The sequence below is a fragment of the Motacilla alba genome, chromosome 17 (genome assembly GCF_015832195.1).
Source record: "Motacilla alba alba isolate MOTALB_02 chromosome 17, Motacilla_alba_V1.0_pri, whole genome shotgun sequence".
NCBI classification, from domain to species: domain Eukaryota; kingdom Metazoa; phylum Chordata; class Aves; order Passeriformes; family Motacillidae; genus Motacilla; species Motacilla alba.
In genome coordinates this window covers 799,999-827,521 of record NC_052032.1, presented here as the reverse complement: position 1 = coordinate 827,521, position 27,523 = coordinate 799,999, and the positions used below count along the sequence as shown (strand labels likewise).

The window sequence follows — 27,523 nt, the reverse complement described above, 5'->3', positions numbered from 1 at the left end:
CAGACACTGTACTGTCAGGCCATCATATCACAAAATGAAAGAGTTTGTGTTTATTTTGTTCTTTCAGGTAAGAGTCAACTATGTTTTTCCAAAAATAGGGTGAGACTTACAGGAAATGCACTATGGACATTTCCCTAAATGTCAGAGGGGATTTGTTGAAATGAAGTACCATGAGAAGGTTAAAAATTCACTGCAGTACAGGACAAACAAAAGAACTTATGAAAGACTTGAGAATAACCAATCCTGCAGTACGTGAGAGCCATGACCCGACAAGTGAAGAGCAGGAGGACATTATAAATCAAATTACAAAGCCAAGGAACAACTTAGTGTGGTTCCAGTGCCCATAGCATAGTGAAATCCCTGCCCACAGGCTGTGATCTCCCCTTACTCACATAAGCCCCTTCCCCACAGAGTATGAGCAGTAAAAGAAGTGTGCAGGGGCTCTTTAAACGAGGCAGAGACTGCAAAACCAATGGCTGCACTAGTTGTGGTTAGTCTGCTGGATCGGTCCGCGTCTCACAAACATGATGGGACTCTGACTGGTTGCAGACTTAGGATTTATTATCTGTCCATATCATACAAGCAAAAAGCAAGAGGCAAGCTTTGTGTCTATTTTCTGAGGCCTTTTTGCACTTTCTAAAGTCTTTTACCTTTTTATATTCCTACAGTTAGCTGTAGGGAAATGCTCATTTCTGTTGCTTCGAATTTGTAAAAATGGGCACTTGGCATGCTGAGGGTGTGTCAGCTTCGATTCACCACCCAGCACCCATCTCTGCATAGATGTGAAATAAAATCTCGACTCAGAGCGTGAATCTGCTTCTTGCCCACAGGTGGAAGATCCCAGATTAGGGACAGCAGGAAGAGGGAGCAGCCCGGAGGTGTGAGGAGCCCCTGCTGTCAGGGCATGGTGACACTGCCAGGGCACACAGCAGCACCTCTGCAACCCGGCCAAGCTGCTGGGCAGGGCCAGGGCAAGGAGAGCTCCCCAGCACAGCATTTCCCTGCCGGCATTGCCTGCCTGGGCTCAGCTGAGGCAGCTGGAGCTGGCTCTGGCCGTGCAGATCCTGCGATAGCCCAGCCGGCTCTTATCAGGGAGCTGCAGCAGCAGGAAGCAGCTCGGCCGTAGGCCCAGGGAGAGCAGATCCCAGTTCCCCAGCCCTTCCGCTCCCAGGGAAGTCCTGAGTCCTCTCAAGTCCCTCACCTCTCCTCGGGGTCTGCAGGGACCCCAGGAGCAGCACAAGGCTGGGTCAAACCCAGGGAAGGGGTGACCAGTGACAGTCCTAGGTGGGCCATGAGGGTGCCTTGGCCTCTCCCAAGGCAAAGCCCAGCCAGCGCTGCTGAGACCCCTGGCAGGGCAATCCTCCCCTCTGATGTGAGCTTCCACCTCACTGTGGTAAAACCTACCAGTAACCTGCCACTCTGTTAGCTTGCAGGGCAGTGGATACTGCAATTATCACTCTCACCTCTTACAGACCTTGTAGAGAGCTTGTAATGGGAATGTTAAGGCTGGGGAGAGCAAAGAGAAAACAGAAACAGGGGTGTGACAGCCCAGAGTAGCAGAGGGACAAGGGTTAAATAGAGTGATTTGTCCTCTATTCAAATGAGGAGGAGGAGGAACTAACTGGCTGAAGATGAGGGCAATGCCAAACTGGGCCGTGAATATATATACCTGCAAGACAAACAGGAGAACAGATACCCAAGAGTTTCACCTATGGCTGATGAGCCCTCAGAGAAAATAATGGGGGTAAGATTTTCCAGAAGTATCCACTTGCAGAGGACATAAGAGGTAAGTCCAAGCTGGGTTTGCTGCACTGGAGGAGCACAGAGGGACCCCAAGGGACCCCCTGGGGCACAGCCTGGTGAGCTGGGGCAGGGCTCCGGGAGGGTGGGCAGGTGAGCTGCCCTTCCCAGCCCGTGAAACACACCCTCCTTGCCCTGCTGCAGTGCCTCAGTGAGGGCTCTGCAGCTCCCCAAGCTCTCTTCTGTTCCGTGCAGGGTTCCTCTCACCCCTCCCAGGCCCAGGTGTGGGAGCTGGGAGATTGTTGTGATCCCATCTCTGCCAGGCTGCAGGGCAACCACCCCCTCTTTCCTCCAGCTCCCTGTATTTTATCCTAATAGTGCTTTTCCCAGGAAAAGATCTGATTATTCACCAGGGTTTCTGAGTGGCACGGCTTGAGACAGGGTCAGCTTTCAGAGCGGGTCTCCTTGCAGCTCTCGCTGACACCGTCGTTCCCAGGTGTCCAGCCACACTTTTCCTGTGTTTGGGTTTTCAGGAGCCTTCCCCCCAATGCTTGCCAGGAAGAAGTCCTTCACCGGTGCCATCATCGGGGCACTGGTGGCACTCTCCATCATCGCCCTGCTTCTCAGCCTGGTGAGGGTTGAAGATGTGATGCTGCCGCCCACGGTCAAGGTGAGCCCAGAGAAGGTCCCTGAGCACCTGTGGTGAGCCCAGTCCCCTTGGGCAGGTGCTCCGAGCCAGCAGCTGGTCCATGGGGCTGGGAGGAGCAGCGGGATCAGGGCCTGCCTAGCAGTAGTAGGGTAGGTGTTTTGTCCCCACTTTGAGGTGCAGGCAGAAGAAAGTCAGGGGGGAGGCTCCTCTGGAACTCATCCCCACTGTACTGTGCCAGGTTTGGAGATTACCTTGGGGCAGATGCTCAGAGCACTCGGCGTGCCCTTTGTTCCTGCCAGCTCCCCCCAGTCCATCCCTACCCTCACCCCATGGCACAAACATCCTGCCTCGCCCTGTTGTGCCCTGGGCATGACATCCCACCCTGCTGGGGAGGGCTGGCAGGGCTTTGGCTGAGGGGGAAGGCTTTATGGGGCAGAGGCAGGTGGCTGAGTGCTCCTGGAGAGGCCCTGCCAACCCTGCCCAGGCTGGGTGCTGCCATGGGGTAGCCGGGAGCACGAGAGATGGGAGAGTTGCTGGCCCCAAGGTGGGGCCAGTGTAGACACAAAAGGTATGTGACCATGAAAGAAAATAAAACAGCATGAGGAAACAACAGGAAATGTTTGTGTGAGTTGGCATTGCAGCACCGACCTCAGGAGAGGGATGACAGTCCCTTAGTCACCATGGGGGGGCTGAGGCCATGGCTCTGCTCTGCCATGGCACAGCTGATGGGTTTTGTGCCTCAGACATAGGTTTGGGGGAATCTTCTGGCCCCACTGCCCTGGCAGGGCCACAATGGGGCCGGGGCCAGGCGGCTGCTCGTCCACCTTGATTCCGTGTTGATTTCCCTTGCAGTATGGGATGGTGTTTGATGCAGGCTCATCCCACACCTCTCTGTTTGTGTACGAGTGGGATTCCAACAAGGAGAACGACACTGGAGTGGTCAGCCAGACCTTGTCCTGTGATGTCCAGGGTCAGTATTCCCCTGCCATGGGCTCTGTCCTGCCCTGTTCCAGTGGTGGCTGGGGTGACCTGGCCGGACAGCCCTGTCTCTCGGGCTGGCACTGCGGGCACAGGAGAGCTGTGGCTGTGGCCGGGGGTCCTCAGCACCATGTGGTGCCCATGCACTGGGGGGACTGGAACGTGTCGATGGTGAATCAGTTTTTGTTCCTCCACCTTGGGGTGCTCCCAGCTGCTGTCCTGGCTGGAGAAGGTGTCACCTAGAGTGACACTGCTGAAAGCAAGGGAGACACGGGAGAGGAATGGACGTTTGAGTCCGTAAGGTCTCAGGGGAACAGGGGACCCTGGAAAAGTACCTTTATTGCTAACAGGCGACAGCCCTCATTGCCTTGTGCCCTCTTGTTCCCACAACTCTGACCCAAGCCATTCCCATCAGCCTGTCCCATCCTGATTCTTTTTCAGGGCAAGGCATATCAAGCTATGCCAACAATCCTCCTGAAGCTGGCAATTCCCTAAGGGAGTGCTTGGATAAAGCCCTGCAGGTTATTCCTGCTGAGAAGCAGAGGGATGTCCCAGCTTATCTTGGAGCAACAGCTGGCATGAGGCTACTGAGGTACTGATGGGGGCAGGGGGTGGCAGCAGTGACAGAGCTGCAAACAGCCACTGCCAGGACAGTTCCTGCACAGGGCCAGGACCCCAGCTCCCACACTGCCATGAGCGAATGGGCAGGGAGGAGAGGGGGGAAAGGGGGAAAAGGCAGCTTGCTGGGGACACAGGGAGGGCTGGACTGTCCTGAGTAATGTCTGTTGGGACATCCCAGAATGTCCCAGTTCTAAGCGAGAGGTGTTTTTCACAGCTTTGTTTGCTTTTCATTATTCCTTAATAACAAGGGGGTTGGGATGCCAGCAGATGTGCCACCTGCCCAGGTGGATGAGTGCTGGTGGGGCAGAGGTAGGAGGCAACAAAGTGCTGCAGGTCCTGTCCTCACCTTTCACCAGCCTATATCAGCTTTCTTCAAATGGCATCCTTCATTTCATGGCTCTTGGTTTTATAGCTGCAGATTATTTCTGTGCCCTGGCAATCAGACCTGGGAAGGAGCTGGGTCATAGCCTGAAGGTTGCTCACTTGAGAGAGCAAGAACAGCCCTGAGACATCTTCCCCCCTGAGAGGGCTGAACCCAGTCTGAAACCTTCCTGAAAAACCCCAGAGATCAGCAACCAGACCTGTCTTGGGCACAGCCAGGGGGTGATGTTCAAACCTGGGTCTTGCAGCACAACCCCCTCCAGCCTCCAGCACTCAGGCAGGGAAGGGTGGCCTGGGAAGGTTCTAGGTGACTGGTATCAAGCTGCCCTGCAGGGGAGGGGTTGCTGTTGCTCCTAGATTGGCAATCCAAGCCGAGGCAGCGGGGATTCACCTCGGATGAGCAGCTCAGACAAGCCATGTGGCAGGAAACCCTTTCAGACAGACTGCTTGTTGCAAAAACTGGGAGTATGTGGAACTGAGAGAGAACCAGACTTTCTTTGTGTTTCCTCTGTTGTAGTTGGGTATGTGTCCTGTCCTTTGCATCCTTCCTAGGGAACAGAACAGCTCAGCAACAGAGCAAGTCCTGGCTGAGGTTGCTAAAACCATGCAGGAGTACCCTGTGGCTTTCAAAGGGGCTCGGATCCTTACAGGAGAGGAAGAGGGGGCCTATGGCTGGATCACCATCAACTACCTGCTGGACTCCTTCACCAAGGTGGGAGAAGGGTGGAACACCCACTCCTTTGCTAATACAGCTTTTCTTATTTTCCTCAAGCTTTCTCAGTGCAGGAGAGGTCAGGGTTAGCAGCTTCTGCAAGTGATCCAAGGGAAGGAGACACATCCTCTGGTTTTGCCCACAGGAGTGAGGAGGGAGGACTCAGGAATGAGGATGTCTGCTGAGAGCTGAGGGCAATCTCCACACCAAGTGGACAGAGGGTGTCTCAGGGACTGGGAGGTCGGTGCAGCACAGCTGGGCTCTGTGTCCCTGCCTGGGAAGCTCCATCTCCCTGCAGTGCTGGGAGACTCCAGCTGAAGGCGCCTCAGACCGGAGCTCTGTCCCAGCCTTGCCACAGCTCAGTGTTGGGCTCCTGTGGGGGCTGTTGGAGGATTCTTGGAGAGAAATCCTTCCTCCTGCAGCCTCCCTGGCAAGGGCAAGTCCCCGAGCCAGTTGCCACCAGCACTCTGGCCTGGGGGTGGTGACTCAGAGCCTGGTGAGCCCACAGGTGAGGTCAGCAGCTACCGACCACCTGAGAGTGTCAGCACCCACTGACCACCTGAGAGTTCCGTCTGTGCCATGCTCTGATCAATATCCCAGCTGCCTGGGCAGGGAGGGAGGGAGGGCTCACATGCAGAGGCCCATTGAATTTAATAACAAAATCCTGTTGTCTTCAATGGGATGAGAATTCTGCTCAGGGCATTCTGTGCTACTTCTCTTCCTCCCCTGGCTCTCGTTGGCAGTACTCTCCCAAAGCACACACGTGGCTTCGTCCGGAGGCAGCCAACATTTTTGGGGCACTGGATCTTGGAGGAGCATCCACTCAAATCGCCTTTATGCCCGAAGGTCCAGTACTGAGCCAGAATGAAGGCTCTGAGTTCACCCTGTACGGGTACAGCTACAACATCTACGCCCACAGCTACCTCTGCTACGGGCAGGACGAGATGCTGAAGCGGCTGGCGAAGGAATTAATTGTGGTGAGAGGCTGCCGAGGCCTGTAGTGTCATGATGCCAACCACACACCTGCTAATGCATAAAGTAAGGACAGGCAGGGCTCTTCTGGAGAGGCATCAGCAAGGACTTAGAGCAAGGACAGACTCCTTAGAGCATGGCAGGGCAAATGTGGAGAGGAGCACAGGTATAATGGATTCCCAGACTGGTTTGGGTTGGAAGGATCATCTTGTTCTGCCCCCTGCCATGGGCAGGGACACCTTCCACTATCCCAGGCTGCTCCAAGTCCCATCCAACCTGGCCTTGGACACTAACAGGGATGGGGAAAGTGTCACAAGGGGTAGTTTGGGATCTTCTGGCTTCACATGGGGTGTGCAGAAGTGCAGGACCCGGCTCTTGTCAGAGGTGCAAAGTGCCAGGGCAAGACGCAAGGGTCACAAGCTGGAACATCTGAGTTTCCAGCCAGACAAAGGGGAAAAGTTTTCCCCAATATGAATGATCAGATATTGGAATAAGACCCAAAAATGCTGTAGAGTCATTGTCTCTGGAGATCCTCAGAACTTGATGGGTCAAGGCTCTGAGCAGCCTGCTCTAGTTGGTCATGCCTTAACAAGAGGGTGATCACAGGGAACCTACAGCTCCCCTGAACCTCAGCTACTCTGTGGCTTCACAACCTGAGAAATGTGAGCTGAAGATCTTTCTCAGGCCATTTTTTGGAAAGTCAGAGGTGAAGAGTATCTTTATGGAGCTGTACCTCACCAGCAGAGCAGCCTTGGTGAGCCAGAAGAGTTTGCCCTTGCTGTTTGGCCAGGATCCCATGTGGTGACCCTGGATAGAGTTGGAGGTAGAACCAGAGCTAGAGCTGGCTTTAGAGGTTTTAGCTGTTTTTAGTTTTAGCCTCTCTAAACCTAGAGAGGGCTTTACATGTCCCCAAAAATGATCCTTCTGGCCAGGGCAGAGACATGTTGGGTCCTTGAAACTGGTCTGCTGCTGTGGGAGAGGGAATGAGATAAAGCAGAGTGAGAAGCAGTGCTTGGCTCATGCTGGGACAGCCAGCAAGACCAGGACTGAAGGACAGGAGGGTCTTTCCCTGCAGAGGAATTGGGAGTGCCGGTGCCTGGGCTTTGGGGAGATGCTGGATGTGTCCACATGCAGCCAGGAGGCTCCAGAGGAGCTGCAGCTGCATTTTGCTGTCCTCAGGAGTCGTCCCCCAGCACACGAGTCTACCACCCCTGCTACCCAAAGGGCTACAAGGAGACCATGTTGCTGTCTTCCTTCCGCACCAGCCCCTGCACGGACGGCCGCGACCTGCGCCTGCCCCTGGGCGACAGCACCGTCACCCTGGAGGGCAGGGGCAACGCCAGCAGCTGCTTGGCAGCCCTCAGGAGGCTCTTCAACTTCTCGGCGTGTGGCCAGAGCCAGGACTGTGCCTTTGATGGCATCTACCAGCCCCCGCTCCGTGGGCAGTTCATTGTAAGGCAAACCCGTCTTCCCACCTCCTCGGAAAGGCGTCCCCTGGTGCTGGGCTGTCCCCACTCTCCCATGGCACTGTCACCTCCCTGCAGGGAACAGGGGCAAGAGGCTCCCCAAGCACCACTGCCTGAGGGCACACTGGGGATTGCTGCTGGATGGTTTTCCAGCCAAACCTCCAAACGGGGCCACGCTGAGAATCATCGAATCCCGGACTGGTTTGGGTTGGAAGGGATCTTAGAGCTCGTCTTGAGCCACCCCCTGCCATGGACAGGGACAGCTCCCACTATCCCAGGGTGCTCCAAGCCCTGTCCAACCTGGCCTTGGACACTCCCATGGATTTGTTTATAAAACAGGGCTTGTCAATAGGAGTTGAGACAGCAGCTTCAGCAAGGCTCTGGCTGTGCTGGCTGTGCTACTCTCACCAGCAGGCACCAACCCCAGCCCATCACCTGCTGGGACAGGGACAGCAATGCCCTGGGACATCCTGGGGTGGGACAAACCCCGTGAAGGAAAACCCCACCTCCTGCTTCGGGCAGCTGCCAGGGGTGCCCCACTGCAGCTCACTGGGGTTTCTGTCTCTGTTTCTGCCTCTCACCTTGCAGGCCTTCTCTGCATTCTACTATAACCTCAAGTTCCTGAACCTGACGGAGGGGCAGCCGCTGGCCACTGTCAGAGAGGCCATCGAGGGCCTCTGCGCAAGGAGCTGGGAGGATGTATGTTCCTCAGGGTGGAGGCAGAGTGGAACATTCAGAAGCAAAGGGGTCCTGGGGTGAGGTGAGGGGAGGGAGTGGAGCCCCCTCCAGGGCAAGGCTCTCTGGTTCTGAGCTGTGTCCTACACAGCAGAGCCACCCCTGAGCTTTGTGTGGAGCTGGGTCTGTCCTGCATCCACCTCTTGCTCATTCACCCTTGGGAAAAGGGCAGCTAGGGCAGGCAAGGGCAGCAAGCAGCTGGGGTTGAAGGTGGGGATGGGGATGGAGATGGGGATGAGGATGCCAGGGAGGATGGTGAGAGCAGAGCCAGCTGCTGGTACCATGCTGGAGACAAGTCAAATCTTAGAATCATAGAATTCCGGACTGGTTTGGTTGGGAAGGCTCATCTTGTTCCACATCCCTGACACGGGCAGGGACACCTTCCACTAGACCAGGTTGCTCTAAACCTATCTAATTTGGCCTTGAGCATTTCCAGGGATGGAGCAGCTACAGCTCCTCTGGGCAATATGTGGGGGTGGATAAGCCCAGAAATGTGCCAGCACCACCACAGGGCAGAGAGCAGGAGCCCCTTGCATGAAGAGGCTGAGATGAAGAATTTGGGGCAGGAGGAGCTACAATAAGCTACAATATGTGCCTCTGTTTCCGTGTGGAGTGTAAATCCTCCCCAAAGGAGTTGCCCTGCATGGAGAGGTCCAAAATCACTGCCTGGCCTAGGAGTCTCTTCCTGGATGCTAGTGACTGTGGAGCCACTGCTGCTCATGCACATTTCAGGGCTTTGTCTCTGCACAGCAATTGCTTGTCAATAACTCCCCTTCATCCCCAAACATTCCCCACCCCAGCTGTATTCCAGCTACCCCAAAGAGAATCCCGAGCGACTGCCGAAATACTGTGCCATCGCCAACTACATCCTCGCACTCCTCCTTGACGCCTACAAGTTCAACGAGACCAGTTGGAACAATATCTTCTTCCAGATGAAGGTGGGCAGTGCTCCCAGCCAATGAGGGGGAGCAGAGGTGGTCCTGGGGGAGAGCCAGACCCATATTGGGGTGCTGGAGGAGAACCAGCCCATGTTGGGGTGCTGGGGAGAGCCAGACCCATATTGGGGTCCTGGGGGAGAACCAGCTCCATGTTGGGGCACTGGGGAGAGCCAGACCCATATTGGGGTCCTGGGGGAGAACTAGCTCCATGTTGGGGTGCTGGGGAGAGCCAGACCCATTTGGGGTCCTGGGGGAGAACTAGCTCCATGTTGGGGCACTGGGGAGAGCTAGCTCCCACATTGGGCTGCTGAGGGGGAGCCAGCCCCTGTGCTGGGGTCCTGGGAGGGAGCCAGCCCCCGTTTTGGGGTGCTGGGGAGAACCAGCCCCATGCTGGGGTGCTGGGGAGCAGTGGTGCAGAGAGCCCTGCCTGCCCCCTATGCCAGCAGCGGCTCCCCTGCAGGGCTAACCCAGTCCCCTCTCTCCGGGGCAGGCAGGAGGTGCCGACGTGGGCTGGACGCTGGGGTACATGCTGAACCTCACCAACATGGTCCCGGCCGAGGCTCCAGCCAGGCTGAAGGGCCACAGGTCTTCCCTGTGGGCTGCAGCCATCACCTTCATCATCCTCACCCTCGTCTTGGGGCTCGCTGCCCTACTCCTGCAGCTGTGGGTGTAGGATCCTGGCTGTGTTTGGGAGCCCAGCAGGGACAGACTGGGGCTGCAGGGCTGTGCTGGAGTCCCCATGTTCCTGCCTGCATAACTGGAGCCCAGGACTGGGTCTGTGCTGCTGAGCATAGTCACCTCCACAGCTCCAGAGAACTTGGGTCTGCTTTTTCATGGGCCTGGCCCCCAACATGCAGACAGGCACCCTCTGAGGTTTCCAGAGGAGCTCCACTCCCATGGAGACACAATGGGATCAACCTGCAGAAGCCTCAGCCAAGCCTGTGTGCCTCCTGCCAGTGCTCTGCCTGTTACAGACATGGCTCCACCCAGCATCTGGCCCTGGGGCCTTGGAGGGCCAGCCTGGCCGTAGGACAGTGCCCCAGTGCCAGCCTGGGGGGGCACGGTGCAGGCACCTGGGGACAGGTTGCTCCATGGAATGCCAGCTCTGAGCATGGCCACCAAGAGCTGGCGAGTCCCTGCCAGGTCTGCCAGCCTGAAGGATGCTCTGTGGGACCCCAGCTGGCCCTGTGGAGGGTCTGTGGCTGGGGCTTTTGTGGAGATGGTCTTGGAGAAAGAAAACTGAGCACCCACAGTCAGAAGTGTGGTCCATGCACCTCCAGAGAGTCCATCTCATCATCTCATCATTGTGTTATGGCATGTCACGTCATCTCATCATCACATCTCACCACCCATCTCATCCTCTTCCTTTTCACCTGGAATAAAGGGATTGATGTTCCTCAGTGCCTTCCTGGAGACAGCACTGTCCCACCAGCAGAAGGCCTGGACCCCATGGGTGTCAGGATGAGGCTCCAGCAGGCTGTGAGTCCTGCCCTGCACATGGCTGAGCTGGGTCCTGCCCATGGCCTTTGCCTTTGGTTCTGCTCATTTTTAGCTGCTCTGTGGATGATTCATGCTGTTGTTTGCATTCCCACAGCAAGGAGCAGACCTTTGGTGTTCCTGTGGAATGCTGGGCACCTCACAGCTCTCATCACCCAAATAAACATTGTAAAAGGCATCACATGGGGAAATGCCTGCTACTCTGCTCCCAAATCGTTGTAATTTAATTACTTCTGTCTCCCAAGTAAGAGCTGGTGATGATGGAGACTCAGGGGTGAGGCAACGAATCTATGGGAGGTGTTCCTGCAAACACTGAGGTGTCTGCTGGACCTTGGAGTGGGGCCAACAAGGGCACAAGGACAGGCCTTTTTCCTTCTCTGAGGAGGTCTCTCAACTCACGTATCGCTTGGCTGCCAGTAAGACTGCCCAAAAATGTATGGGGGGCCCTGGAAGCTGCCTCTGCTATGTCCCAGCAGTGTTCCCAAGTCACCCTGCATTGGAAAGGGAGGATGAGCTGTCTGCCATGCATGGGGCATGGGATGCAGCTGGACTGGAGAGGAACCTCATGCAGGAGAGGAGGGAGCGGTGCCATTTCCCCCCTCACCGGGCTTCCCAGTCCTAGGCAGAGCCCTGTCTACCAGGCCAGCGTCCGGAACATCCCCAAAGCCACGGCCCCCGGGGCCAGCGCTGGCCGTGGGAGATGCAGACCCTGGCCCCGGGATGGGGCAGGACGTGTGTGTCCCACCCAGGGTTTCTGCTGTGGGCTGTAACCAGCCCTGTGACACTGCTGCCAGGTCCCCCCAGTCCCCATCTCCAGCCACCCCACAGCACGGTGGTCCCCAGGCCCCAGCGCGGAGCCCCTGCCCCACATGGCCAAGCCCTCCCTCCTGGAGCATCTCCAACCAGCAGCGCGGGGAAAGGAGAGCCAGAGAGCACACAGCTATGAGGAGGGTGTTTTACAGCTGTGCCAGTTCCAGCTCACCAGGCCAGGACTCAGGGCCCCCCAGGACAAGTCCGTGGCCCCTGGGCACGCAGGGGTGATTCTCGGGAAGCAGCTCCTTGCAGAGGTGTGGCAGCAGGACTTGGCCTCGGCAGCCTCTGGAGGCAGCGCTGCTACAGCTGCTCATAGCCCGAGGAGTTTCTATGGCAGCACATGGCTGTGAGCAGGCAGAAGATGAGGATGAGCATGATGGCCAGCAGAACTGTGGCTGCTATCCAGATGCTTGTCGGGAGCTCTGTGACTGCTGTGCGAGGCTCCGAGGGGATCATGTTGGTGAGATTGAGCATGTAGCCCAGAGTCCAGCCCACATCTATGTTAGCAACCTGTGCAGACAGACAGGGAAGAGGGATGGGAAAGGCTGCAAAGTACCGGGCAAACTAGAGAAGAGCCTGCACCCCCAGGTCCTGCTCCACTACCACCATTTCTGTGCCCACCTTGGGCTGCAGAGGCCCCAGCAGTGACATAAACTGGGGGCGAGCACAAAGGGCTGGGCCAGATGTTCCAGCAGCTGTGTGAGCATAGCTCAAGAGCTGCCCTGGGTATGGGCAGTAGGGCTGTGCTGCCCTGGTATCCCCCATGCCCAGCAGCAGCAGGGTGGGCACATGGCACTTCATGGCACAAAGTGTGGAAGCTGGGGGCTGCTGGACACTCTCCTACCTGCCGGATGAAGTGGATGCTAGGCCATGTTGTGATGTTGAATTTGTAGCCTTGCAGGAGGAGGGTGAGTATGTAGGAGCTGGCTGTGCAGGTGTCACGGAGCTGGGTCCTGTTTGCCGTGGGGAACAACTCCTGCACCTGCAGAGGTGGGAGAACAGGAGGAGGCTGGACACAGAGCAGTGCTGGATGTGCCCACACTTGGGAACAGCCCCTCAGTGCAGCTGGGAGCAGAGACCCTGGGGAGCTGCAGGCTGCTCTCCCATCTCTCTCCAGGTGCAGAGACCTTTGTGCTCCTCCTGGCTCTCTACAGCTGACCACAGAAGAGGATGGGCTGGGGATGAGCCTTCAGGCTGCCCAGTGCCCAGGTGAAACGCACTCCTGGGCAGAATCTCACCTGTTTCCAGCTGCTGTTGCATATCTGCCTGATGGTGGCATTGACCAAGCTCAAGGACTGCCCTCCTGTCAGGTTCAGGAAGTGAAGGCTGTGATAAAACCCTGAGAAGGCCTGTGGGTGTCAAGACCAAAGGTGACAGGTTATTGGAGCACTCAGGCCACTGATGCCACCCACCCCTATGCAGGGGGCCTGGTAAGGCCCTGCTCATCACTGAAAGGTGCTGGCAGTGACCCTGGGGGAGGGAGCTTGGGAATGCTGCCCACACTGACAGGGAATGGCACTGGGAGGACAGAGGTCTGGGGCTGCCTGGCACACAGGCCAGCAGCCCCTGTGTCTCCCTGTGTCAGGCACAACCCAGCTCCCAGGGCTGGCACTACTCAGACACAACCCTAGAGCAGTTATCCAGGGGTTCTGCCCCCAACTCCCATAGTCCCTCCCAGGCACAGGGACAGAGGCTGCTTACGAAGAACTGTCCCCGCACGGGGGGCTGATAGACCCCATTGAACCCGCACGGCCCCTGCGCCCTGCAGCTGAAGTTGAAGAGTCTCCGGACGGCCGTGCCACACGCAGCTGGGTCCCCTGTCCCCGTCACCGTGAGGACAAGGCCAGGGCTGGCTGAGCTTGGTGCACGCACACAGGGGCTGTCATAGAGCTCTGCCACGGTGATGTTCTCCTGGTACCCCTGGGGGTAGCAGGGGTGGATGATCTGGGCACTCGAGCTGGCCTGGAGAGAGACGGAGCCATTCATGGGGCTGCAATGCCACTGAGACCCTTCCCACAGCCCATCCCAAAAAGCAGGACTACACCCAGGAGGACTGGATGCACCCCACCTGTGAGCTCCCTGAGCAGCCCTGGCTCCCACAGCACTGGGCTCTGCCTCTGTCCCTGGGCAGTTGTGCGGGGACTGTGCTGGGAAACCTCTCTCTGGGCAGAAATGGAGCAAGGCCAAGAGAATGGTGATAGCAGAAAAGCTACACATGCAGCTGGGCTTGGGAAATTACAAAAAATGCCACTGCATGTCAAGATGTGGGGAGAAGGCAGCCCTGACTGGCAATCACTACCACCTTCCACCCAAAAGGAGGCAACTTTTTGCTTCCCTAGATAAAACCCAAGCCTCTGCCAATTCCCAACTCTTTCCCCACAGGCACGCCCAACACTGCAGGGGGAGAGATGTGCCACGGCACTGGGAGATGGCTGAGCAGCCCCCGTGCCCCGTGGCACCTGGTGCAGAGCTGCCAGCAGCATCTTCAGGGCCTGGCTCTGCCCATAGCACAGGTAGCTGTGGCTGTACAGGGAGTAGTTGGTGCCGTAGAGCCGGAAGAACACAGACGTGTTCCTGTCCTCCACGGGGACCCCGGGCTGGAAGGTGATCTGCGTCGAGGCACCGCCAAGGTCCAGAGCTCCCAGAACCTCAGCGTCCTGGGGATGTTCCCATTTCTCTGCAAACGAGAACTGGCCCAAGACACAGCAAGGGTTAGGCTGAACTGCAGGCACTCACACTCACACTCCCTTCCCGCAAGGACTTTTGGGCTCCAGGGGCACCTTCCACGTGCTCCTGGCTCCCTGTTTTACCCCTGCCTGCCCACATCCTCCTCAACCCAGACACTTCCACAGAGCACTCAGGTGCGGCCTCTTGGCTGCTGCACATTGGCTGGGATCCAGACACTTGGAGCAGGGAAAAAGGAACCCTGTCTCCCAGAGGCTGATCCCGCTGCCATATCCCCGGGACCCCAAAATCAACCCATGTGTCAGCACACGAGAGCAAAGGGCCAGGCTGAGCTGGACACAAAGATCCCGTTAATCACATTAATGAGGTGAACTCTGCAGCCCACGACCACGGGACACCTTTGGCTGGGTGACCAGTGCCCCAAAGCTCCATTCCTCCCTTCTCTGCAAATAAGGAAAGCTGGCTGTAGCTCAGACAGGGATGTTCTCCCCACTGCCCCTCCCCTGCCCTCTCCCCAGCTGCACCTTGACCAGTGTCTCCAGCAGGTAGTTGACAGTGATCCAGCCAAAGGAACCCTCCTCGCTCCCCAGCAGGATCCGAGCTCCACGGAAATCCACAGGGTACTCCCCAATGGCCTTGGACACCTCGGCCAAGACCTGCTCGGCCTTGGTGCTGTTCTCCTCCCTGCCAGCAAAGGCACAAACACCTCAGGTGCTGCAGGCCCTGGCTGGCAGCTCTGGCAGCCGGGCTGGCACTGAGAGGCTGCCATGCCCTGCCTAGGAGCTGCTCCGAGACACCTCTCCGGCACTTCCCTGCCTGCAGGTGCCTCCTGCAAACCCCAAATCACGGGGCCTTGGGACTCTTCCTGAAAACGCTGCCTGCACACTCTGCTGGAGCCTTGGGAAAGTTCATGCCACTCTGGCAAAGGGGGCTCATCCCCTCTGGGGCTGCTGCCAGGCTGGCGCTGCAGAGGGCTGGGCGCGTCCCCCGGCCACGGCCAGCGGCTCTCCCGGACACCCCGCGGCACCGCGGGCAGGGCCGCTCCGCCCATCCCCACGGCCTGGCCGGGCAGCACCCCTCTGGCCCGGCCTGTGCGCCCCACGGCCAGCCCCGGCTCCGGCACGGAGCGCCGGGAAGGGCGGGAGGTGCTGGCCTGGCCGTGCCGGTACCTCAGCAGCCGCATGCCGGCCGTGGCCCCCAGGTACGTGGGGGTCTCCCGCTGCTGCTCGGCCGGGACGATCTTCATGGCCCTGTCTAGGCAAGGCTTCAGGCTGGCGCCAGCCCCCGCGGGGTCGTCTGCGTAGCTGGAGATGCCGGGTCCTGCCACAGGGAACCGGTGATGGAGAGAGCCCAGCGCCACCCCGGAGGGACAGCACAGCAGCCGACATGTCCACCCATTCCCCCGAGAGCTCTACCGGCCTGCTCAGACACACCCAGATGTCCCAGCCATAGCCCCAGCCCTGCTCGGTTTGGAGCTGCAGATACCGAAATGCAAACTGCTGCCCCAGGAGCTGTCAGGCCCCACCTGAGTGAAGACAAAGGATTACTCAGGGACTCGTGCAGAGCTTTGGGGAGTCCCTGTGGGCACAGGAAGCTGGATAATGAAAGAAGGTGTGTACAGATGTGGTAAGAAGAGCCAAGGAAGCTGAGGCAGGGGAGAAGGAGCAAAGGGCACATCCACCATCCCAAGCTGTGAGGTGACACACATCTGGACAGAACTGGCTGCAGGATCTGAGCTAATTGGGGCCCAATTCCTTCCCCACCTCTGCACCTCCCAGTGACTGTAGGGCTCCCTCAGGTGCAGACGATCCTGACCCTTTTCTGTGATTCCTCACAAGGCAATCTCCCTTCAGCCCAGAGCAGGCTGAAAGGGATCAGTGACAGTGCTGTGAGAGTTTGGGACAGCGATACAGGAGGCTGGGAGAGGGAGGGCAGATCCCAGCACTCACCAGACACAGAGCAGGCCTCCACCTGGGACACAATGCCAGTGCCATTCTCCTTGTCCGCACGCCACCGGTAGATGTAGAGGGAGGTGTGTGTGGAGCCAGCGTCAAACACCAGGCCGTACTGGGGAGGAGAGGGGACACGAGCTCACAGCTGGCTCGGGGCTGCACCAAGTGCCACAGGGGGTTCTGAGAGCTTCTGCTCCTGCTCCCCTGTATGACCGTGAGCAGCAGAGGTCTGCACATCACCCTCCCTTCAGCAGCCCTGCTCCACCTCTAACAGCCCCGGGTTCGCCACTCCAGCGAGTCACAGCTCAGGAAGGACGCGCAGGTCAGCGGGGTGAGTCGCAGAGCAGGGAGGCATCCGGGCATGGCCCGAAGGGCTCAGGCTGCTCCCAGGCCTTTAGCAAATCTCACAAAACCTGACGTTTTTTAGCAGACCAGCTGCAGAAAGCAGTAGGGAAGAGAGGTGTGAACCCAACAGGTGACCTGGATGTCTGAAAACAGGGAAGAGAGTGACTGTGGTGGCAGATGGAGCAGCTGTGGAGAAAAGGCTGCACTTCTCTCTCCCATCCTTACCAAGCAGCCAGCACTGTGGTTTGGGGGAGGCTAATCTGCCCAGTGCCACCTTGATGAGGTTAAGTCCTGAAAAGCTGGGCTGGTTATGGGGAAACTTGCAAGCTGAGAGGAAGGCAGGACTGATGGAAGAATTTGAGATAGAAGGGGGTTGGTGGGATTCCCAGGCTCCCCCAGGTCTCACTGGACACCTACTTTGATTCTGGTAGGAAGGACAGCATCCTTTGCCGGGATCAGGACCAGGACGAAGACGACCACCGTCAGCAGTCCCAGCACGGCCGCCGAGCCCCAGCCCACCGCCCTGAGTAGGCGCGGCGACATCGATGGGCTCTGGGGAGGTCTGTAGGAAGGGTTGGATTGGGGAGGGGTCACTGGGGAGGGATGGTCTTTGGGAGGTTTGCGGGAAGGCGTGGTCTCTAGGAGGAGGGTCGGCAGTGAGGGACTGTGGGCAGGGGCGGCTTTTGGGCGGAGGATGTGTGGGGAGGGAGGGTCTTTAGGAGGAAGGTTTGGGGGGAGGGATGGTCTTTGGGAGGCGGGGCTGTGGAGCGGGATGGTCTTTGGGAGGAGGATGTGCGTGAGGGATAGTCTTTGGGAGGATCTACGGGACGGGGGACCTTTGGGAAGGTCTGCGAGGAGGAAGGGACTTGCCCAGAGGAGCCCCACGCCTCCTGCCTCTGCCCCGAGCCTCCAACCCCTCCGGGGGTCCCCTTCTCCCTGTAGCACGTGGTCCCCCGCACTCCCTAAGTTACCCCCTGGGACACGAGCTGGGCGAGTGGGGACACAATGAACTTGTCTGGCCCCGAGACGCAGGGAAAGGGCAGGGGCGAAGTTCCCGCCTGCCGCGGTCCGGCCGTCCCGTACCTGTGCCCGGAGCCCTCTCCGTCCCTCCGTGGAGCGGCGATCGGGGCACAGCCCGTTCCCCGCCGGCTCCGGGCCCACGCCGCCTCGGCGGAGCAGAGTGAAGCGAAAGCGAAGCTGAGTCGCTCTCGGACGTCCGGGTCCGGCCCCGGCCGGGGCGGGCTCTGGGCACAGCCGCGGGCGGAAAGAGCGGGGAGCTCGGGGCTGCCGCTGCCCGCACCGGACACCCGGCCCCGGCCTGCCCGCTCCCTGCCCGCTCCCTGCCTGCTCCCTGCCTGCTCCCTCCCTGTCCTCCTGCCTGCTCCCTCCCTGCTCCCTCCCTGTCCCCCTCCCTCCCCTCTGCCTGCACCACGCTCCCGCACTCTGCCTTCTCCCTGCCCGCACCTCTGCCCTATCTGCCGGTACGTCTGCTTGCATCCCTGCCCGCTCCCTGCCCGCTCCCTGCCCGCACTGTCCCAAAGCCACGGGACTCTGGCCATGGACAGGTGCTGGCCATGGGGACAGACCGGACCCTGACAATGAGGGTGGCTCCCTAACCGTGGGGACAGTTCGGTGCCTGCCTGTGGGGATGGATCCCACGTGGATGGCTGTGGGGACTGCTCTTCACCTGCCAGGTCCTTCCTGTTTCTGTCCCGAGACCCGCTGCCAGCCTGGCTCGGCCTGTAGCAGGACAGCGGGGGTCCCGCAGAGTCGGGTGACAGCAGGGTGACAGGGCAGGCTCGGCCCCTCACGGCGTTTGTGCCGCAGGTCTGGCAGCGGTTTCTGAGGCTCCCGGAGCTCAGCTGCTGCCTCCGGCGCCAGGCGCTCGCAGGCTCCGGGGACAGGGGCTGCCTGGGATCTCTCTGTCCCCTCGCTGATCTCCGCGGGCAGCGCAGCCCCCCCGCTGCCGGGCTGAGCGCGCCAGGCTGTGCCGCTCCTCCAGCAGCGAAGTGGTTAATCCCGGATGCTCTTTCCACCCCGGCTCTCCAGCCCCAACCCCGCTGCCTCCCGGACAAGCGCTCTCCTGGGCAGGTTGCTGGTCCGGGGCCAAGGGGAGGGCCACGCCGCCGAGGCAGCCTTTGTCCCAGGAGCGGGCTCCCGGCTCCAGGTACGCGCTGAGTCCGGGGCGAGCGCGGCGGTGCCGGAGCGGCGACCGGAGCCAACGGGGTGAGCCGGGCCCGGGGGCTGCTGCCCCTCGATGGAGCTGGGCTGGGAGCGGGCCCTGGGCAGCAGCGGGGGCGGTGCTGGGGGGAAACACGCTCCGTGGGCCGGTGGGGGAGGACGAGAGGGCCGGGGCGGCCACTCGCCGCACGAGGTTCCCAGGTGCAGGGGGCAGAGGGGCACGCAGGGCACAGGGACCAGGCATGGAGGGCGCTGCCAAGCCCCAGCGCTGGTGGGAGGTGGGATGCAGGGAACTGCTCTGCCTGGCAAGGATGCTCCTGTCACCCTGGCAAGGATCCACAGTCACCCTCTTAGAACCTTCAGAGCCCTTTTGGCATTCAAATCCCAAATGTGCCCAGTGGGAAGTCAGCCCCCCCATTGTGCTGAGCAACAGGCAGTTTAGATCCAGCAGTGGCTCTGAGCCTTTTGCTACAATTTTCGAGGCCCTGCTCTCTGTGCACAAGGGATGCTGCAAGTGAGGGATGTCCCACAGGTGTTTGTGAAGCCCTTTGTCATGGCCAGCCCTACACAAAGAAGTGCAGCCCTGCTCCAGCTGCTCAGCACTGCTGGAAACTTTCCACACCTGGAAATGGGCAGGCACTGTGCAGCGTTGTGCCTCCTCTGCAGCTCTGGAGACATCAGCACCACTCTCTTGTCCTGCTGCTCCTGATCCTGCACGGATGGTAGCAGGTGCTGGAGCTGGCCAGCCTCGGGATGCCACAGAAAGCCTGGGCAGATCGATCAGCTTCTCACATTTTTTCCCATCCACTGGGCTCCCTTTCTGTGCCCTGTTCTCCTACTTGGGAGAGCTGGCTCTGTGCTGCCTTTGGGTGTTGCCCCCTGTCCAGTCAAAATTAGAATTAGACCCTAGCAGGGCAGGAGGAGCTCATTTCCCACCCTCTCCTGCATGCAGCACAGTGCAATTTGTCACCAATTCACGTCCTTCCATTTCACAGTGCCTGGGACAGAATTTTCCAGGATGTAGGCTGGGCTGCAGACTTTTCCCATTGCTTTGTTTGTTACCTGGAGCAGATGAATCACATCCCAACGCACAGTTATAACTGGGCAAACCCCAGCAGGGCTGGTAGGACTGCAGATAGGACAACTGGGGACATAATTAAGTGGTTATCTTGGTGGTGCTGGGTTAAGGATTTGAGTCTGAGATCACTTTGAATCGATAACCACTTTAATATCTCAAAGAGATCCTAATGATTCCCTGTTTCAATGACAGGGATTTATCAGCCGATTCCATACAAACTCTTCATAGCCATTGTAGAGGGAAGGCTCCTGGCTATAGGACAAGGTCTGATAAGGGATTTTGGTGGCCCCATGTCCCATGACATGGGTCCAAAGAACAGCTGCTGTTCATTGTTGTGCATCTCATGCCATGCAGAAGATTGGTTATCCTTGGTCATTGCCAGAGATGCTGACTCTAAAACAGGAATCAGCATATCCTTTGACTTGCCAAAGGTCTTTTCTCTCCACTGACCTGGGAAAAGGGCAGGGGAATTTCTCAGGGATTTTATGCACTCACAGGAGAATTGTGTAGCCAAGTGACAGCTCCAGGTTCCACCCAAAGCACCGGGGGGGCTAAACCATGCTTCTGATGCCCAGGGCTCTCAGGCCATCTGCAGTTTTTAGCTGGAGTGTGAAGCGAGGTCAGCACACAGCATCCTGCCTGTGTGGCTCAAGGCACCAGGCAGGGTAGTGCAGGAGGAGGAGGGAGAGCTGTGCATTTCAAAAAGCACATCTGGACCAGCTGTGAGGTGCTGAGCACATGGATATCTCAACTGCCCTGTGCAGAGGCTGTCACAGAGATACAGACTCTTTGCTTTGCTACAATTTCTTACGTGTGTCTGCGGGCTGTTTCTGCTGGGAGCTGAGCTCTGGATGGACAAGTGGGAAGTGCTCCAGTCCCCAAGGGCAACTACTGTGGGCATTCCAGCCTGGCTGTGTGCCCAGATCAGCAGGAGCTTCCTGTCTCTGCCCTTCTGCCTGCCCTTGGGGCTGCAGGAGAGGTGTGGGGCAGCAACAGGCATGGACACTGTCCCTGTGCATCTCTTACATGCTGTGGCATTAGCAAGAGCTGGGCCAGGCAGGAGACACAAAGCTGGAGATGCTGTTTCCCTGTCTGAAGCAGAGAGGACCCTCTCAGGGACAATCTGAGCCTGCTGGGCAACAGATGTGACCCGGTCCCAAGTGTTGTGGGATGGGTTTTGAGGTGGTGGCATGTGGGTGCTGGAGGCATGTGGCTCTGCACCCCAGAGGGGATGGTCAGACTGGTATCCTGCCAGGCCACAATCCTACTCCCAGCTTGGAACTCCAGCTAGCCAGGGCTGGCCTTCCCCCAGTGATGCTGCTGTGAAGGAAGCCAGCCAGGCAAGAGCTTGAGCAGGGCTGGGGTCCAGGCACAGCGGGACCTGAGGTGAGAAGGCAGGGCTGAAAAAGCTATACTGAAAATCCTCCAAGGAGGGAGTGCTCAAAATAGCAGAGTGTCCCAGCTCTGAAGCTGCCAACAGCCCTACTGGGATGGGTCCAGAGGAGCCCTCTTCCATGCTAAGAGCAGCCATGCACCAGAGAATGGCTTCATTGTTGGGAAGGGCAAAGTCCCATACCCATCCATGAGATGTGAGCTGGGGGCTGGGGCTGTCCTTGCAGGTTGGAGGAGGAATGGGCTCCAAAGCCAAGGCCATTGCTGGTCTCCTGGCAGCCACCTGTGTCTGCAGCATCATTGCCCTCATTCTGAGCGTTGTGAATGTGAAGGATGTGTTTCTGCCCCCCAGCACCAAGGTAGGATCCTCAGGAGGAGCACAGCTCTTACTTGGCTGCTGGCTAATGTTGGGTGTTGGGTTTTGCCTGGGTTTCAGGCAGGCTGTGCTGTTTGTCACCAACATGGGGACAACTCCCTGCACAGACTGGAGCGGGTCTGGCTGAATTTAGTCACTGTGCCTGGCCCCACAGCACCTTCATCCCAAAGCACTGCCAGCTCCAGGGGCTTGGGATGGATCCTTGTCCCCAACACAACTGGTAATTGCAATGCCACCAGACTTTTTCTGTCCGGGTGACCACCAATCTTGTTTGGCCATTCCAGGCTCCCCTGCCCACCAGGAGCTCCGATGGCTCTTCTGGAGCTTCTCTCACTCACTCTGCAGCAGGTGACACCTGTCTGCTCCCCTGACACCCCGTGTCCCCTCTCCTCCCCAGTACGGCCTGGTGTTTGACGCTGGCTCCACACACACCTCCCTCTACATCTACCGGTGGCGTGCGGACAAGGAGAATGACACTGGCATTGTGTCCCAGGTGGAGGCCTGCTCTGTGTCTGGTGAGTGCTGGGATCTGCCCTCCCTCTCCATGCCCAGCTCACCCGCGGCTGGCCAGCCTTGGTGCTGCCCTGCGTGGCTGTTCCATGCACCACAGCTGATTCCTGCCAGGTGTGATAAATGCTAATTTATTTATTGGGCATTTCTAAATACCCACAGGGGTGTGTATTCCTTTTGCAAAAGTGCTGTCAGGCTTTGGCACAAGGACAAGTCTCTCTGGAGGAAATGCCCACTCTAGAGAGCAGATCTAGGAGCAGATAAATGGTACATGGAGCCGGGCTGGGGCTAGCAAAGGCCACCAGGCCAGGGCAGAGGTGCCTGGGCAAGGGGAAGAGGGCTCAGAGCTCACCCTGCCCTCATGTCCCTCTCGGCAGCAGCGGCATGGCAGTTACTGGTTAACTGCAAAGGTCTGGCCGAGGGCAAAGTGTAACGCAAGGGCTGCTTGGGCTAATGGCAGTCATTGAGTCAAAGCTCCCGGGAAGATAAGCGTGAGATTTCCACCCCAGAGCCTGTCCCTACCGACTGCAGGACCATGCCGGGTTCTCAGATCCAGTGCCAGCCTCTGAAAACATGGCTGTGCAAGGGCACCTCTGTGTGCCTATCAGCTCCACGTGTTCTTGCAGTAGGGTGCAGGACACCCTAACCCTTCCTCAGGAAATGGGGAACAGCTGCGTTTTTCCCCAGCTCCTGCAGGGCACAGGACTAACTGGCCGTGCCAAGCACTTCGGCCTCCCCGGGATCAGGGGAGTGCTCAGCATCCCCAGGCATGCCCGCAGCACTCCCACTCTACCCGGAGCAGGAGATCCTGCGGCTCTCGGACCGTGTGGCCGTGCCACAAGCTGCTGCCTCCTGGCGGGACAGCTCCGAGCAGGGGTCGGGACTACCTGGGGCAAGCAACAGAAAAGCCCTGTGGGATTCCTGGGTGGACATGTCGGCTGCTGTGCTGTCCCTCCGGGGTGGCGCTGGGCTCTCTCCATCACCGGTTCCCTGTGGCAGGACCCGGCATCTCCAGCTACGCAGACGACCCCGCGGGGGCTGGCGCCAGCCTGAAGCCTTGCCTGGACAGGGCCATGAAGATCGTCCCGGCCGAGCAGCAGCGGGAGACCCCCACGTACCTGGGGGCCACGGCCGGCATGCGGCTGCTGAGGTACCGGCACGGCCAGGCCAGCACCTCCCGCCCTTCCCGGCGCTCCGTGCCGGAGCCGGGGCTGGCCGTGGGGCGCACAGGCCGGGCCAGAGGGGTGCTGCCCGGCCAGGCCGTGGGGATGGGCGGAGCGGCCCTGCCCGCGGTGCCGCGGGGTGTCCGGGAGAGCCGCTGGCCGTGGCCGGGGGACGCGCCCAGCCCTCTGCAGCGCCAGCCTGGCAGCAGCCCCAGAGGGGATGAGCCCCCTTTGCCAGAGTGGCATGAACTTTCCCAAGGCTCCAGCAGAGTGTGCAGGCAGCGTTTTCAGGAAGAGTCCCAAGGCCCCGTGATTTGGGGTTTGCAGGAGGCACCTGCAGGCAGGGAAGTGCCGGAGAGGTGTCTCGGAGCAGCTCCTAGGCAGGGCATGGCAGCCTCTCAGTGCCAGCCCGGCTGCCAGAGCTGCCAGCCAGGGCCTGCAGCACCTGAGGTGTTTGTGCCTTTGCTGGCAGGGAGGAGAACAGCACCAAGGCCGAGCAGGTCTTGGCCGAGGTGTCCAAGGCCATTGGGGAGTACCCTGTGGATTTCCGTGGAGCTCGGATCCTGCTGGGGAGCGAGGAGGGTTCCTTTGGCTGGATCACTGTCAACTACCTGCTGGAGACACTGGTCAAGGTGCAGCTGGGGAGAGGGCAGGGGAGGGGCAGTGGGGAGAACATCCCTGTCTGAGCTACAGCCAGCTTTCCTTATTTGCAGAGAAGGGAGGAATGGAGCTTTGGGGCACTGGTCACCCAGCCAAAGGTGTCCCGTGGTCGTGGGCTGCAGAGTTCACCTCATTAATGTGATTAACGGGATCTTTGTGTCCAGCTCAGCCTGGCCCTTTGCTCTCGTGTGCTGACACATGGGTTGATTTTGGGGTCCCAGGGATATGGCAGCGGGATCAGCCTCTGGGAGACAGGGTTCCTTTTTCCCTGCTCCAAGTGTCTGGATCCCAGCCGATGTGCAGCAGCCAAGAGGCCGCACCTGAGTGCTCTGTGGAAGTGTCTGGGTTGAGGAGGATGTGGGCAGGCAGGGGTAAAACAGGGAGCCAGGAGCACGTGGAAGGTGCCCCTGGAGCCCAAAAGTCCTTGCGGGAAGGGAGTGTGAGTGTGAGTGCCTGCAGTTCAGCCTAACCCTTGCTGTGTCTTGGGCCAGTTCTCGTTTGCAGAGAAATGGGAACATCCCCAGGACGCCGAGGTTCTGGGAGCTCTGGACCTTGGCGGTGCCTCGACGCAGATCACCTTCCAGCCCGGGGTCCCCGTGGAGGACAGGAACACGTCTGTGTTCTTCCGGCTCTACGGCACCAACTACTCCCTGTACAGCCACAGCTACCTGTGCTATGGGCAGAGCCAGGCCCTGAAGATGCTGCTGGCAGCTCTGCACCAGGTGCCACGGGGCACGGGGGCTGCTCAGCCATCTCCCAGTGCCGTGGCACATCTCTCCCCCTGCAGTGTTGGGCGTGCCTGTGGGGAAAGAGTTGGGAATTGGCAGAGGCTTGGGTTTTATCTAGGGAAGCAAAAAGTTGCCTCCTTTTGGGTGGAAGGTGGTAGTGATTGCCAGTCAGGGCTGCCTTCTCCCCACATCTTGACATGCAGTGGCATTTTTTGTAATTTCCCAAGCCCAGCTGCATGTGTAGCTTTTCTGCTATCACCATTCTCTTGGCCTTGCTCCATTTCTGCCCAGAGAGAGGTTTCCCAGCACAGTCCCCGCACAACTGCCCAGGGACAGAGGCAGAGCCCAGTGCTGTGGGAGCCAGGGCTGCTCAGGGAGCTCACAGGTGGGGTGCATCCAGTCCTCCTGGGTGTAGTCCTGCTTTTTGGGATGGGCTGTGGGAAGGGTCTCAGTGGCATTGCAGCCCCATGAATGGCTCCGTCTCTCTCCAGGCCAGCTCGAGTGCCCAGATCATCCACCCCTGCTACCCCCAGGGGTACCAGGAGAACATCACCGTGGCAGAGCTCTATGACAGCCCCTGTGTGCATGCACCAAGCTCAGCCAGCCCTGGCCTTGTCCTCACGGTGACGGGGACAGGGGACCCAGCTGCGTGTGGCACGGCCGTCCGGAGACTCTTCAACTTCAGCTGCAGGGCGCAGGGGCCGTGCGGGTTCAATGGGGTCTATCAGCCCCCCGTGCGGGGACAGTTCTTCGTAAGCAGCCTCTGTCCCCGCGCCTGGGGGAGCGTGAAGGCAGAGACTGGTAGTCTCCTATGCCACTGATTGTGGAACGGGGTGGGGAGAGAGAGATCCTTGGAGCTGGTTCTATCTGCAAACCTCTTCTATGCTCCAAGGTGGCTTCTGCCTCCTGCCATGTCCCAGTGTTCCCTGAGGGAAACAGGAAGACCTTGTCTGAGGGAGCCTGTCTGAGCTAGCTCAGAGTGCAAGAAAAGCCCCAGGGTTGTGAGCCAGCTCTGAGACTTTCTGGTAGACCATCAAGGGGGTGCCAGATGCAGAACCCTGGGAATTACTTGGGACTCTCTCCCCAGGCAAGAGGGGGCCCCTGGTCTTTTCTCAGGTGAGGAAGGAATTGTTTTTCACCATGTTCCCTTGCCCCCCAGGCCTTTGCTGGGTTCTACTATACCTTCAACTTCCTGAACCTGACCCACCAGCAGTCTCTGAGTGAAGTCAACACCACAGTCCTGTCCTTCTGCAGGAGGAACTGGACAGAGGTGAGAGTCCTGTGAAGGGCAGCCAGGAGCGTTGTGCTTATCCTGTCTCAAATCTCTGTCCTTGGAGCACAAGGCCTGCTGTTCCCTGGGCTAGGGAGGGTTTCTGAGACTCTCTTTCATTTCCTGTTGTACTCTGTCCCTGATGGCCTCACAGCTGGTGCAGAGCTTCCCAAAGAATTTGAATTACCTGCATACCTACTGCTCCGTGGCCTTTTACATCCTGACGCTGCTGCTTGATGGCTACAAGTTCAATGAGCACACCTGGAGCAACATCCACTTCAGCAGGCAGGTAAACACCTGTGGGCAGCAGGAGAGGATGGACATATTCAGGAGCAGCATCTCTGGAGTCCTCTGTGCCAGAGATGTGTCCCTGTTTCATGGCTGCTCCTCAGGGATCCCAAGAGAGCTTTGCTCTCTCTTAGCCACCCCCAAACCTCTGACCCAGCTCATGTCTCACTTTCCCTGCTGTGAATGTAACTGATTTTAGGGGGGTCAGGGAAAAGCAGAGCAGGATTTGGCCACTTTGGTCTCTGATGTTGTTATCAGAAAGGTGATGGTGGCCCCATGACCACTTTGAACCAGAGTATGGCCTGACCAAAATATTTCCAGGATGAGAGGAGACAGCCTCAGGTTGTGCCAGGGGAAGCTTAGTTAGGTACTAGGAATGTTTTTTTTCATGGAAATGAAAATAGAAAGGGTCAGGCTTTGGAACAGGCTGCCCAGGGCACTGGTGGAGTCACCATCCCAGGAAGCATTCAAACAACATGTGGATGTGGCACTCGAGGACACAGGGTAGTGATGAACATGGTGGTGGTGCTGGGCTGATGGCTGGACTCCAGGATCTGGAAGGTCTTTTCTGACCTTACTGACTCTGCAGCCAAATTAGAAGGATTACGGCAATCGAGGAAGCCCCAGATCTAAAATCACATGCAGGTCACAGAGGCACACCTGGATCAGAGCAGTCATCCATGTTCAGCTGTCCCTTAGCCCTGGGGGAGGTGGGACAGGAAAGCTCTTTGTGCAACTGCTGCTGGCAAGATCAGGTTCACCACAGCCTGGTCCCCATGTGAAATGGCAGCTGGAACAGCTCACGGGCCAGGTGACCCTCAGACCCTCACACCAAGCTGCTGGTGCCTGGGAGAGGTGCTTTTGGATGATGCCCTGTGCTTCTCCCCCAGGCAGCAAACACAGACATCGGGTGGACACTGGGCTTCATGCTGAACTTGACCAACATGATCCCTGCTGAGGCTCTGCAGCACGTCAAGGGCCACCAGCCCGGCCTGTGGGCAGGGGCCGTCTCCTTCCTCGTGCTGGCCGTGGTGGCAGGCCTGGTGGCTGTTTTCCTACACTGTTTCTGGAAAACAAAGTAGCTCCCAGCCTCCTGACTAGAGGCATCCTAGGCATCCTGCATACTAAACCAGGCAGAGAAGTGGTGCAGAAGAGGTGGAAAGTGGAGAAGAATGAAGGCATTAGAGCCATCTCCAGTGCTCAGGAGATCTGACTGGGTCGTCTCTGTGAATGTGGAAGATGACTTGATCTCTCTCCAAGAGGAAGACTCCTTTAATCTGACTGCCAAAAGCTGATTGAGACTTACTGGCTGGATGAAGCCAAAAAAATTCAAACTGGAAATAAAATCAGTTTTGTTTTTTCAAATATGAATGTCACTGCTCAGCCTAGCACA

The 27,523-nt window shown here is 58.5% G+C and overlaps 3 protein-coding genes across 5 annotated transcripts; 2 read left to right on the top strand and 1 right to left on the bottom strand.

Moving 5' to 3' along the window:
- Positions 1–1,176: 1,176 nt before the first annotated feature.
- LOC119709154 (ectonucleoside triphosphate diphosphohydrolase 8-like) lies at positions 1,177–10,143 on the top strand. 2 transcript variants are annotated; one of them, XM_038156560.1, is made up of 10 exons: positions 1,177–1,786; positions 2,274–2,410; positions 3,242–3,359; positions 3,809–3,959; positions 4,922–5,081; positions 5,825–6,058; positions 7,233–7,505; positions 8,108–8,218; positions 9,055–9,192; positions 9,683–10,143. In XM_038156560.1, the coding sequence occupies exons 2-10, from the start codon at positions 2,288–2,290 to the stop codon at positions 9,863–9,865; spliced, it is 1,491 nt and encodes a 496-aa protein (XP_038012488.1). In that variant the 5' UTR covers positions 1,177–1,786; positions 2,274–2,287; the 3' UTR covers positions 9,866–10,143. The 2 variants fall into 2 exon arrangements, with proteins under 2 accessions (XP_038012488.1, XP_038012489.1); XM_038156561.1 differs by having other exon boundaries at positions 1,731–1,744.
- A 1,478-nt stretch (positions 10,144–11,621) lies between these two features.
- LOC119709152 (ectonucleoside triphosphate diphosphohydrolase 8-like) lies at positions 11,622–18,071 on the bottom strand. The gene is made up of 10 exons (XM_038156556.1): positions 17,568–18,071; positions 16,902–17,046; positions 16,137–16,254; positions 15,357–15,507; positions 14,712–14,871; positions 13,962–14,192; positions 13,204–13,464; positions 12,741–12,851; positions 12,347–12,484; positions 11,622–12,012 (listed from the first exon to the last, which is right to left on the bottom strand). The coding sequence occupies exons 1-10, from the start codon at positions 18,041–18,043 to the stop codon at positions 11,803–11,805; spliced, it is 2,001 nt and encodes a 666-aa protein (XP_038012484.1). The 5' UTR covers positions 18,044–18,071; the 3' UTR covers positions 11,622–11,802.
- Positions 18,072–18,565: 494 nt separating this feature from the next.
- Positions 18,566–27,485, top strand: ENTPD8 (ectonucleoside triphosphate diphosphohydrolase 8). Of its 2 annotated transcripts, none has more exons than XM_038156558.1 (10): positions 18,566–18,710; positions 21,363–21,494; positions 21,909–22,026; positions 23,021–23,171; positions 23,657–23,816; positions 24,336–24,566; positions 25,064–25,153; positions 25,732–25,842; positions 25,997–26,131; positions 27,021–27,485. In XM_038156558.1, exons 2-10 carry the CDS (start codon positions 21,375–21,377, stop codon positions 27,210–27,212), a joined length of 1,308 nt encoding a protein of 435 aa, XP_038012486.1. In that variant the 5' UTR covers positions 18,566–18,710; positions 21,363–21,374; the 3' UTR covers positions 27,213–27,485. The 2 variants fall into 2 exon arrangements, with proteins under 2 accessions (XP_038012486.1, XP_038012485.1); XM_038156557.1 differs by having other exon boundaries at positions 18,576–18,710; positions 25,064–25,324.
- The last annotated feature ends 38 nt before the right edge of the window (positions 27,486–27,523 follow it).